Source organism: Pseudonaja textilis, chromosome 11, assembly GCF_049901715.1.
Source record: "Pseudonaja textilis isolate UNSWEBS1 chromosome 11, rPseTex1.2, whole genome shotgun sequence".
In the NCBI taxonomy this organism is placed as follows: domain Eukaryota; kingdom Metazoa; phylum Chordata; class Lepidosauria; order Squamata; family Elapidae; genus Pseudonaja; species Pseudonaja textilis.
Genome location: NC_142000.1, coordinates 4,174,664 through 4,186,912, shown reverse-complemented (window position 1 = coordinate 4,186,912; position 12,249 = coordinate 4,174,664). Strand labels below are relative to the sequence as shown.

The window sequence follows — 12,249 nt, the reverse complement described above, 5'->3', positions numbered from 1 at the left end:
TGGGACACTTCATCCATCATAAATACAAGTCAGTTGCCAAGGGCCTGAATTTTGATCATGTGACTATGGAGGTGCTGCAACTCCTCAAAATAACAATGGTCTTCTGCGTTGCCTTGACCCTTAGTAGGTGTTCTGACCCAAGCCCCGTTCAAATCTAAGAAACAGAAAGGATATATAAAAGCAAACCTTTTTAATGCGTCTCTGTGAATTCTGTGCATTCACAGCAAAGAGTCATTAAAACTAATTGTCCCAGATAAGAGCAAGCCCTGTCAAGGTCGCAAAAGGCTGCCAAGAACAAAAACCTAATTGCAGATAAATATCCAAGGCCAGAAGTTTCAAAAAACAAACTGGAGTAAGCAGGGCTTCAAAGAGGACTCTGAGTAGAAAGAACTTCTTTGCTTCCTGCAAAGAAGCCAACCCCGAAGGCTGGTTTTTATCCCTTATGGGAGGGGCCATCACCTTGCAGTCTTACTCCCAAGTCACCCATGCTGCTGCTGCTTCTCTTTCCTTCGAGCAGCCCTGTGTGCCAGCCTCCACAAGCTCCAAAGGCAGCACTCCACTCCCTGATAGTCCTGGCCCCATCCCTGCATCACACGCAGGCTCCTCACCCGAGTCCTCGCTCTCTGAGACCTCAGCCGTCCGCACCTGCTGCCGGTGAACCACAATACTAGGTCAGATTCTTGTCAATGGATTGCATGAAATAAAGTTGCAGTGCTTTTGAATTCTATTCTGGCTCCTGGGTTCTTGTGCCTGATGTAGTCCAGCTACTGAGGAATGCAGAACATAGAACATAGAATAACAGAGTTGGAAGGGACCTTGGAGGTCTTCTAGTCCAACCCTCTCCTCAAGTAGGGGGTCCTATACCAGACAAATGGCTGTCCAGTCTCTTCCTAAAAGCCTCCAGTGATGGAGCTCGCGTGATTTCTGGAGGCAAACCATTCCACTGGTTGCTTGTTCTCATTGTTAGGAAATTTCTCCTTAGTTCCGGATTAGTTTGCACCCATTGTTTCTTCTCTTGCCCTCTGGTGTTTTGAAAAATAGTTTGACTCCCTCTTCTTTGTGGCAGCCCTTCAAATACTGAAATACTGCTATCATGTCCCCATGGTCCTTCTTTTCACCAGGCTAGACATATCCAATTCCTGCAATCATTTTTCGTATGTTTTAGCCTCCAGCCCTCTAATCATCTTTGTTGCTCTTCTCTGCACTCTTTCCAGGGTCTCAACCTCTGTTTTATAATATGGTGACCAAAACTGGATGCAGTATTCTAGGTGTGCCCTTACTAAGGCTTTATAGAGTGGTTGTCCGCTGGTGCGCCATTCAAAATCCAAGAAAGAAATACTTAGACTCCTTTAATCAGAGAAAAAGATATCTTTTACTGGAAATCAAGTGGTAGCAACAAAATAATTCTGAATCTGAGAAAATGGGCGCGTAAATCACATATACAAAGTAATGGCAACATTCCCACCCCCAATAGTTCAATTGGCTCATCCAATGAAAAGTTGTGTAGATCATCATGTGGACATCTCCAGGTGGTGATGAGGCTTCTGTCCGTTGACCTTGACATAGTTTGATAAAGAGTTGCAGCTGCGCATAGCATAGGATAGAAACCTAAGCAAGAATGTACCCCCCCAGCTTATACAGTTCTGGTTTGTAACACCTCCAGCTCACTTCCCATAACCATGTCCCCCCTCCTCCCCCCCGTTACTTATGACAGCCGAAAGATACAAAGCAAAGGGAGAAAATCTTGAAGGCTGACAGTGGTATTAATACTTCAGACGATCTTGATTCTATCCCTTGTTAATGCAACCTAAGATTGCACTGGCTTTCTTTTGGAGGCAAAGGCGAATCACCTCTGAAAAACCTTGTCCAGAAAATTACAGGGATTTGTCTAAGCAATTGCCAAGAATTGGACACGATTTGAAAGGAAGGGGAGACTGACTAACTAACTAACTAACTAACTAACTAACTAACTAACTAACTAAATAAATAAAAGCTCTCCAAGGTCCTGAATATGTTTCACTCATGTTTCACTCAAATTCTGTTTGTTTTGAATGAAAGTCTTGGTTCTTTGAGGATCTTGGTTAAGACAGGCAATGTGAGTTTGCCTATTCTAGCATTCCAGAATATCAGAGAGCCCTTCTGGACCATGGTGAAGGTTCTGGACCAGGACTAGGGAGACCTAGTGTTTTAGATTGCCCTCAGCCATGGCAGGGTTTGGGGCAAGGCGTTCCATCTCAGCCCAAGAGACAGGATGGGGCAATGGTTAAAGTATTGGACTAGGAGAATTTTAGTCTCCTATCAACTAAGGCAGGGGTGGGAAAGCATAGCCCTTTTATGACTTGTGGACTTCAACTCCCAGAATTCAACTCCCAGAGCATAGCTGGCTCAGGAATTCTGGGAATTGAAGCCCACAAGTCATAAAACCCTAACTAAGGAAGTCCCAGCTGTGGAAGGGTGAGGCAGTCACTCATTCCTAGCTCAGCCTACCTCACAGGGATATTGCAAGGAAATATTGGGAGGAGGAAGTGCTATCTCTACCATCTTGGAGAGACAAGGTATAAATTTAATTACCAAATCAAATAAACAGATGGAAAGTTATGTAAGTTGGCAAATAGCCAGCTTCTCACCTACTGTCTAAATTCATGAAATGTGAAGCTAATGGAGAATTCCAAACTTTCACAATTTAGGCCATTAAAAAATCAGAATCTCCTTAGTGCTCAGAGGCTGAAAGAAAATGCTTTCTAAATTGTGAGGAATGTTCAGCCCTTTTGCAGGGACATCAAGCGTCAGCAGATCTCTTGTTTAAATGACTGTTTGCAGTTATTACTTCAAAGCTCTTTGGAGGCTAGAAATGGCATTTTAATTTTGTCTTCTGGGCTGCTATTTATTTATGCCTTTCTCAATCCTAGCTTGTGCTTCTGCGTAAGGAGCTTAAAAATAAAATGGGATACATGCATTTGTTTACCTAGTGAGTAATCACATCCTTCCTCATTTCAGCTCGAAGCCCCACTGAGTTCATCTGCTGCTTCTACGTTGGTTTCTCTCTGGAACCTGACAGTTTCTATATGTAGTTGCTGGCTGTAAATAGCTCAGGCAGATATTCAACCCATCTCAAAACTCTGGGAAACCTTAGGGATGCTACATGGCCTGGCACGATGCTCTGGGCTGAAGCCAACACACCATTCTTGCCAATGAGCCTGCCCAGAGCTAACCTGAAGGGTTGCATCCAGAAGTGTGTGGATAGAAAGTAAAGCAGGGAAGTGGAGCAATTGAGGGGAGACCAGGGATCAGGTGAGGCCTTGAGTATGGTGGATTGTAGTCTGGATTCCCAAGAGAGAGAGAGAGGCTGCATTCCAGAAGGCAAAGAGGCTGTGAAGGTTAGATATAGGTATCCCTCAACTTCCAACCACAATGGAGCCCCAAATTTATGTTGCTACGTGAGAAAATCTTGAGTTTTGCTCCATTTCACAACTTTTCCTGACACAGTTGTTAAGTGAATCACTGCAATTGTTAAGTTAGTAACACGGTTGTTAAGTGAATCTGGCATCCCCATTGACTTTGCTTTGTCAGAAGGTCACAAAAGGGGATCATATGATCCCTGGACACTTCAAACATCATAAATATGTGCCAGGCATCTGAATTTTGAACCTGTGACCATGGGGCTGTTGCAACGGTCGTAAGTGTGAGAGAAATTCCCTGAAAATGGGCTCCAGCACAAGTCCAAAAGTGCAGAGGACAAAATCTTTGGTCCCAGTGAATGACCCAGATTAGATCCTGCAACATTATTCCGGGACATATATATTCACCTTGTAAATCAAGGACTACCTTTAGTTTGTGTGGCCGAAAGAGGGTGAAGATCGTTCCTCCGTAATAAGTCCCAGAACATATGTTTTATGGTACAAGTAATCTGCTTTAGCTTGGCAAGGTTTCTGGGTGGGCCTGTGTTTCCCTGAAAATAAAAACTGGGTCTTATATTAATTTTTGTTCCAAAAGACGCATTAGGGCTTACTTTCTGGTTGGGTCTTATTCTCGGGGAAACAGGGAGGTGAAGAACAATAAAGGAAATTGCTTAGAGCAAGGGTCTTCAAACTTGGCAAGTTTAAGATTTGTGGACTTCAACTCCCAGAATTCCTGAGCTAACATGACTGGAGGAGGAATTCTGGGAGTTGAAGTCTGCAAGTCTTCAAGCTATCAAGTTTGAAGACCCCTGGCTTAGAAGAAACTCTGTGTATCTTGTTGTTTAGGGGCCTGACATGCCCATCTTGAAGTTAAGATGTAAATGACCTGAAGCACTTTGTCATGGCATTAAAATGCAATGTGAAATACTTAACATGAATGTTCACATGCAGAGGAGGTGAATGTTTGTAAATTGCATTATTTTCACGAGTAGCTGAAGCAAGATTGAGAAGTTACATTCATGTCAATGTTTTAACCTTGGCTGTGACACAAACTGTGGTGGGCTGAGGTCTTCTTGGACCTTGGGGGTTTGGCTCTCCTATCATCTTCTGTTGTGACAGGATTGTAATTCTTGAAAAGATTTTGGTCAAAAAAGATGTTGAGACTCCAGAAAGAGTGCAGAGAAGAGCAACAAAGATGATTAGGGGGCTGGAGGTTAAAACACACAAAGAACGGTTGCTGGAATTGGGGGTGTCTGATGGAAAGAAGGACTAGGAGTGACACGATAGCAGTCTTCCAATATCTCAGGGGCTGCCCCAAAGAAGAGGGAGTCAAGCTATTCTCCAAAGCACCTGAGGGCAGGACAAGAAGCAATGGGTGGAAACTAATCAAGGAGAGAAGCAACTTAGAACTAAGGAGAAATTTCCTGACAGGGTGGGCAATTAATCAATGCAACAACTTGCCTCCAGAAGTTATAAATGCTCCATCACTGGATATTTTTAATAAGAGATTGGATAACCATTTGTCTGAAGTGGTGTAGGGTTTCCTGCCTAAGCAGGGGGTTAGACTAGAAGACCTCCAAGGTCCCTTCCCACTCTGTTATTCTATTCTATTGTAAATCAAGATTTTTTTTCCCGCCACATTTTCATAAGGTGAAATTCTGGATGAGGACAAAAATAAACTTTGCAGGATTAGACCACGCTCTGGATTGTAAAGTTCCCTAATATCTTCTTGCCTGTGAAAGTTCATCTTCTAATGAAATAAGTTGAACATTGTGTATTCAGTTGTTATCTATCAATAATCAAGTTATGTTCAGATTCATTCTTCAGTCTTGTTTGACTCAGAAGCCATGCTGATTTTTTTGGGTGGGGGGGAGAATTGGAGGGGTGTGACCTGTGGTTGTGACATTGCTAGAGTAGGTGGAGCCAGGATACCAGCAGGATATCTGTTGCCTCTTATATAGGTAGTCTTCGCTTAGCAACCAAATTGGGACTGGCAACTCCATCGCTAAGTACCCTGGTCACTAAGCAAAACATTATGTCCTAGACTTATGACCTCATATTCTTCCACCATTAAATCAGCATGGTCATTCAGTGAGACATTACATGAGCACAATTGGCAACTTCCCATTGGCTTCATCATTGACTTGTTGGAAGACAGCTATGAAGCGCAAAAATGAGAGTCACGTGATGTTGAGACGGTCATAAGTGGAAGGACTGGTCACAAAGTTGTGTTTTTTTAACTGTGGTTGCAGTCAGTACGGTAGGAATACCTATATCTTCAGAGCCCAAACTTCACACATTTTCACTTCTTAATGATCCCAGTTTCCCTCCAAAAGGTTGGAAATTTTGCCCCATACATATTGGGGTTCCAATGGGAGTACTGGGGAACAGAGGCATTTTTTGAGTCCATGTTTGGGATGTCTGTAGTTTTCCAGTGTCTCTCAACCGTGATCACTTTAAGACATGCGGACTTCAATTCCCAGAATTCTCCAGCCTGGGGAATTCTGGGAATTGAAGTCCGCACGTCTTAAAGTGCCACGGTTGAGAAACACTGATTTAAGCCATTTTATTTCCCAATTTGGTTACCCTTAAAATGTTTTGAAAATGTAAATCTCAGCTTTCCCAGTAATTACAGGACAAAAAATATATATTTTCTCTAATAAAGAAAAAGAAAAATCAAGATTACTGCATTTACCATGGTCTTCCTTTCTTTTTACAAATAAAATAATACGCAGGTAGAGTTTGAATGCATCAATCCCAAGAAACAGAAGAAGAAAAGGAGCTACAAGAATTCGGGTGTCATCATTGTCAAGTCCTGCAAAGTAAGTTCTGCTCCTCAGAAGGATCGATGATTTTGTTTGGGCTGTTTCAGAAATAACATACAGGCAGTCCTCGACTTACGACCACAATCGAGCCTTCTCAGTTTCCGTTGCTAAGCGAGACATTTCTTAAGTGAATCTTGCCCCTTTCTTGTCACAGCCGTGAAGCGAATTCCTGTGCTTGTTAAATTAGTAGCATGGTTGTTCAACAAATCTGGCTTCCCCGCTTGTCGGAAGGACACTATATGAGTCAGTTCCCAAGCACCTGAATTTTGATCACGTGACCATGGGGAGCCTGTAACGATCGTACATGAGAAAAATGGTCATAAGCAGTGGTGGTGTTCAGGTGGTTTGCACTTGTTCAGGCGAACTTGTAGCAAGGATTTGGCATGGGTTGCCGAACCGATAGTAACCATGCCCCCGACCCAGTCGCCGGTTGCTTGCTCACTCCATGTCAGGATCCCGGCAGTTACTCCAATTAAATCATGAGCTTCAAGCCACACTCCCAAAACTAAAAAGGATTTATTAGAAGTTAACATTCTACGTCCGGCACTAACCTGGGCGTAGCCGACTCGGAGATACGTAATTCACTGTCACCCTTGATCCTGCTTTCCCCTACACCCCTCTGGGTGTATCGTCCAACGAAACATGTCCATAGCCAAGAGTCGTCAATCATGCTCTCCAATTAGATTTTTGTGGGGCAGAAGCTTCGGTCATCTAGTCAGTCTTTGAAGAAAATATGAATGGAATGTGCTTTCGATTCCACACTGCCGCCTGCTCTTTCAACCCCCCCCCCCCTTCTTTCTGGATTCCACACTGCCGCCTGCTCTTTCAACCCCCCCCCCCCTTCTTTCTGTTGTCATCTATAAAACAGGTATACAAAATGTTTTATGAGTTGACACCCCATCCACCTGACACTTGCCTGAGGCCCAGGAGGCCCCCAAAATAGGGGGGGGGGTGTTATGCTGCAAAAAAGCCACGCCCACCCAGTCACATGGCCATGCCCACCAAGCCACACCCACAGAACCGGTAGTAAACATTTTTGAATCCCACCACTGGTCATAAGCACATTTTTCAGTGCCATTGTAACTTCAAACGGTCACTAAATGAACCTTGTAAGAGGAGGACTACCAGTAATTGGAAAAGAAGGCCGTTTGGGCGTGGTTTGCTATAGGCTTGTACATAAGGGGAAAAAAAACAGGAATGTTACAGCTGGAAATCAGATGAAGAGACTTGACTTTCCAAGGACTCTATCCTAAGACAGCCTGGCCTGCTCTTTCCCTCCAGATACGCTGCAAAAGACATTCTTGTATTCTTCTCTGAGTGGCATGTTCGTGTTTAAATGTAGAATATGGCAGGGTGCTGGGTAGATGGGAAGAAAGCTGTGGGATTTGTAGTTTTGCCCTGCTTTACGGCTGACCTCAAATACAGGTAGTCCTTGATTTGTCACCGTAATGAAGCCTGGACCTCACCTGAATTTTTTGCAGTGGTCTTTAACAAATGCCACAGTCATAAAACAAACACTGCATTGGCTAAACAAACCCATTAGACTCAATGGGTGTAAACACTGGTGTCCAGCAAAATATTATAAATCATAATCATGTGACTGCAGGGCACGGCAAATGGCTGTAAATGCTGGTTGCTAAGTGCCCAAAATGTGACTATGAGGATGGACGGGCAGCCTTCTGAACTTTCAATCAATCAGAATAGAGCTGGAGGGTACCTTGGAGGTCTTCTAGTCCAGCCCCCTGCTCAAACAGGAGAACCTATACCATTTCAGACAGTTGACTGTCCAGTCCCTTCTTAAAATCCTCCAGTGATGAAGCACCCACAATTTCTGGAGGCAACTTCTGTTCCCCTGGTTGATTATCTTCACTCTTAGGAAATTTCTCCTTAATTCCAAGATGCTTCTCACTTTGGTCAGTTTCCAACCATTGTTTCTTGTCTTGACTGCAGGTGCTTTGGAAAATAAGTTGACCCCCTCTTCTTTGTGGAGCCCCTCAAATATTGGAAGACTGCTATCATGTCCCTTCTAGTCCTTCTTTTACTCCAGACTAACCAAACCCAAATTTCTGCAACTATTTTTCATATGGTTTAGTCTCCAGGCCTTTAATCATCTTAGTTGCTCTTCTTGGAACTTTTTCCAAGTCTCAGCATCTTTTTTGAAAGGTGGTGAGCAAAACTGGGTGCAGTATTCCAGATGTGGTCCTATTAAGGTTTTATGAAGCTGTGTTAATACTTCAAATTATTTAGAAGCTTTGAAACTAGGTTATAATTTCAACAAAAAATAATAATAATTTCAACTCTTTAACTGACTGGTCCTAAGTAGAGGACTAAGCTAAGCAAGACAGATGTTAAGTGACTTGCACTCATCTTACGGCCTTTTTTTGCCACAGTCATTAAGTAAATCATGCGGTCATTAAATAAATGGTTGTAAGCAGAGGTGGGTATTTAGCAGGTTCTGACCAGTTCTGGAGAACCAGCAGGAGAAATTTTGAGTAGTTCAGAGAACCGGCTAATCCCACCTCTGACTGGCCCCGCCAACCCCATCTGCAAAGATGGGTCAAGCGAGCAGGAATATGTCCAGCAACCCTCCAGAGGAAAGATCTCCCAAACAGGAAATGGTTTGTTTTTATAATCCAGCAACAAGGAAATACAAGATTATCCGTATGATGGGTTGCAAATCAACGATTAAAAAGACTATGTTTAAAAAAGGCCAGAGCTGCTGTCTTATACTGGCTAAAAGTGACTGCTAAATGACAAACCATGACTTCAGCTAGCTTAGCTGCTTTGCCCAACTTCCTTCTGAAGCCTAACCACAAATACAATACAGAAATTATTCTTCTGTACCAAACATGCTTCTATTGTTTGCTAAATATTTCCTGCTACAGTTTATACACTGACTCCGCTCAGGAGCTCCAGGCTAAAACATTTATTAATATACACACTGCTTCATTTCATCCACAGTCAGAGGTGGTTTTCAGCCGGTTCTGACCAGTTCTAGAGAACCAGTAGCGGACATTTTAAGTAGTTCAGAACTGGCAAATCCCACCTCTGACTGGCCCCGCCAACCCCATCTCTTCTCTGCTTCCCATTGAGTCCCAGCTGATCGGCTGGGTCTCCTTTGGTTGCCCTGCACAGGAGAACGGAACTGGAAAGCAGGTTTGTGGGGTGGAGAGAGAATGGGGATTTTGCAGTAACCTTCCCCTGCCACGCCCACAAAGCCACGCCCACAGAACCAATCTTAAAATTTTTTGAATCCCACCACTTGTAAACCAAGGGCTACCTGTATTTATGGCCTCAGAACTGAAATATTTTTTTAAATGCTTGAGCATAAGCGAAGGTAGAAGTGAGATACTGAGATATTGGTAAAAGTGTATAAATGCTGCAATTTACTGTAATGAAAAAGTCCCTTTGAACCCTCGGTGGCATATTATCCAGTAGTCCAAATAAAGAACCTTCACCTGCATAAACTTCTTCTCAGAAAATTATGGCCAAAACACTCTATTACTTAGCTCAGCGCTGCAGTCAATAAATTAACATCTTCTCCGGTTCTGAAATAGCAGCCTTCTTGAGTGATTCACTATTCCTTTAGACTCACAAGACCTTTGCTTTTCCGTTTGATGGATTAGAACTGCTAAAACTGCTTTCAGATTTGCATTAAAATCATAATTACTGACATAATACCGAGATTTGCCAAAATGGCATCTAATCATCAGAAAGGGCAGGGTCTCAACTCTGGGACAAATGCAATCATTTTTTTTAAATGCCAAACTCTGACAAGCCGGGATGAAGACAAACAGAAGGCCTGATTAACCTGTCATTCCACCAAATTGGAGTAGTCAGATGGGCAGCGAGGAGGATGCATTGCTGCCCCATCCAGGCCCTGAGCCACCCTCCGCTCTAAAGCCAGCCAAGGGTTTTGCAAAGGGGCCAAGGTTCTAGTCCCTCTCGACTCCTGCTTTGAAGGCTGCAGCTAGCCCTTGACTAAATGGCCACAGTTGAGCCCCAAATTTCCATTTAAGTGAGCTTTGCCCTGTTTTATGACCTATTTGCCAAAGTTGCTCCATGAATTACTGCAGTTGTTCACTTAGTAACGAGGTTGTTCAGCGAATCTGGCTTCCCCAATGACTCTGCTTGCAAGAAAGTCCCAAAAGTGGATCACTTGATCCCAGGACACTGCAACCATCATAAATACATACCGGTTGCCAGGCATCCAAATTTTGATCACATGACACATGATGTTGCAAATGGTCGCAAGTGTGAAAAATGGTCAGATGTGATTTTTTTTTTTGACAGTGCTGTTGTAACTTCGAACGGACACTAAATGTATGACTCTTAAGTCCCTGCTACTTGTACTTCTTTCTGGCTCTCATTTTGCATTTACATTCAGACTGAACACCGATGCGTTTACGTACATCATGTCTTGTCTATCGCTTTCTTCACTTCCCTCCCTCTTACTCAGTTCAGAGGAGTGAGTAAATGAGCTAAAACAGCCTGGAGCAGCAGAGTCTAATGGTCCAGATTTGAACCCCGCTCCACATTGATTCTGTGCTATGTCCTGGATTCACACAATGTATAAAAACCCCAATAGAATGAATGAAACACAATTGCTGGACGCATGGAACATGCTGCACCCAAAATATATACTAGAAGACTTTGACTTTACCTCCAGTCAGGTAGCAACCATTCGAAGTTAAGATGGACCTCCTCAAAAGATGATGAGTTGTAGGTGCTCCATTGGTTGGGGGTTTTTAAGAAGAGATAGGACAACCATTTGTCTGAAACGGCATAGGGTCTCCTGCTTGAGCAAGGGGTTGGACTAGAGGACCTCCAAGGTCCATTTCCAACTTTGTTATTCTGTTACTTAAAATCTAGTTCCAAAGATCCATCGCCTGCTCCTCCCAGGTCACGTGACCACATTTCCACTGCTCACCAACTGGTCAGCATTTACGGCCATTTGCCCATGGACATGTGACTGGGATGGTTTTGCTAAAGGTCTCCATTTACAGAATGTCTATGGACATTTTGCTTCTACTCCAACAAGCTTCTTGGAGGAGAAGTGAAACATCTTTAAAAGTTAAAAAAACAAAACAAAACAAGAAAGACCATCTGCCTTTTGAAAAAGCACCTCTGCATTTAAAGTTTTCAGCAAAGGAGGCCCATAGTGATCGATGAGCTTAACAAAACCATGTACGTGTCAATTCATCAACAACTTACCCGTGTGTTTAACAACCATGGCATTCACTTAAAACCTCTGCAAAATAAATAACTTGTAAATTGGCGTCTTATGATGTGATGATCTTCTTTACAATTGTTTACATCTGTTGTCTATAATGGGCAGGCTCTTTTATGGTCCTAAGTTGAGAGCTATATATAAAGCCTATTTAAGCTTCATGGTCTAATTCGCACAACATGCCAATACAGGGTTTCTGCATCTAGTCCCATTTGAGCTTAGGCTATGTCGTGCCCCTGTCTGAATCTGATTCGGAGGGGGAGGCTGAGCTGCTGACAGGGAATGGGAGTGCGGCTCCTTTGGCTGTGGAAGAAACTGGGGAAGGGCAAAGTCTGGCTGGGCAGAGCAGGGGAGAGGTAGAGCAAGGGAGAGGGAATTCGAAGGAAGACCCAGGCCCACCCCCTCTTCATCCCAGGGCACGCAGGGAGGAACGGAGAAGGGAGCAACTTGGGTTGCATGGCTTATGGGGGAGGAAAGGGCCCTGATTCCCTTCATTAGCTGCAGCTGGGAACACAGTGTTTAAAAAGGGAAGTTGCGCACAGCAACTTGTTGGGAGCAAATCGTGAATTATCTGGTATCGTCAAGGAGTCTTTCCAACTGGAGTCTTTCCAACTGGGTGTGTTTGGCTGTACTTTCAAGGTTGCAATTCCTTTTCCTGCCCTGTCAAGTTAATTACTGCAGTGTGGTTTGTTTGGATTTTTAGTTACAGTCTGTATGTACCTTGTTTTGGACTGAATTTTCTACAGTTAAAGGCTGTTCCTGGGAGAGTTTTTCTCCAGCTGAAGGTAACCTGGAC

The 12,249-nt window shown here is 43.5% G+C and overlaps 1 protein-coding gene across 2 annotated transcripts in view; it reads left to right on the top strand.

Moving 5' to 3' along the window:
- Positions 1-12,249, top strand: part of CPNE2 (copine 2) — a 122,628-nt gene that overhangs the window by 82,449 nt on the left and 27,930 nt on the right. For both annotated transcript variants that reach the window (XM_026714370.2, XM_087940461.1), the window contains one exon: positions 6,134-6,220. In XM_026714370.2, coding sequence (XP_026570155.1) covers positions 6,134-6,220 — 87 coding nt within the window. The remainder of the gene's footprint in view (positions 1-6,133; positions 6,221-12,249) is intronic.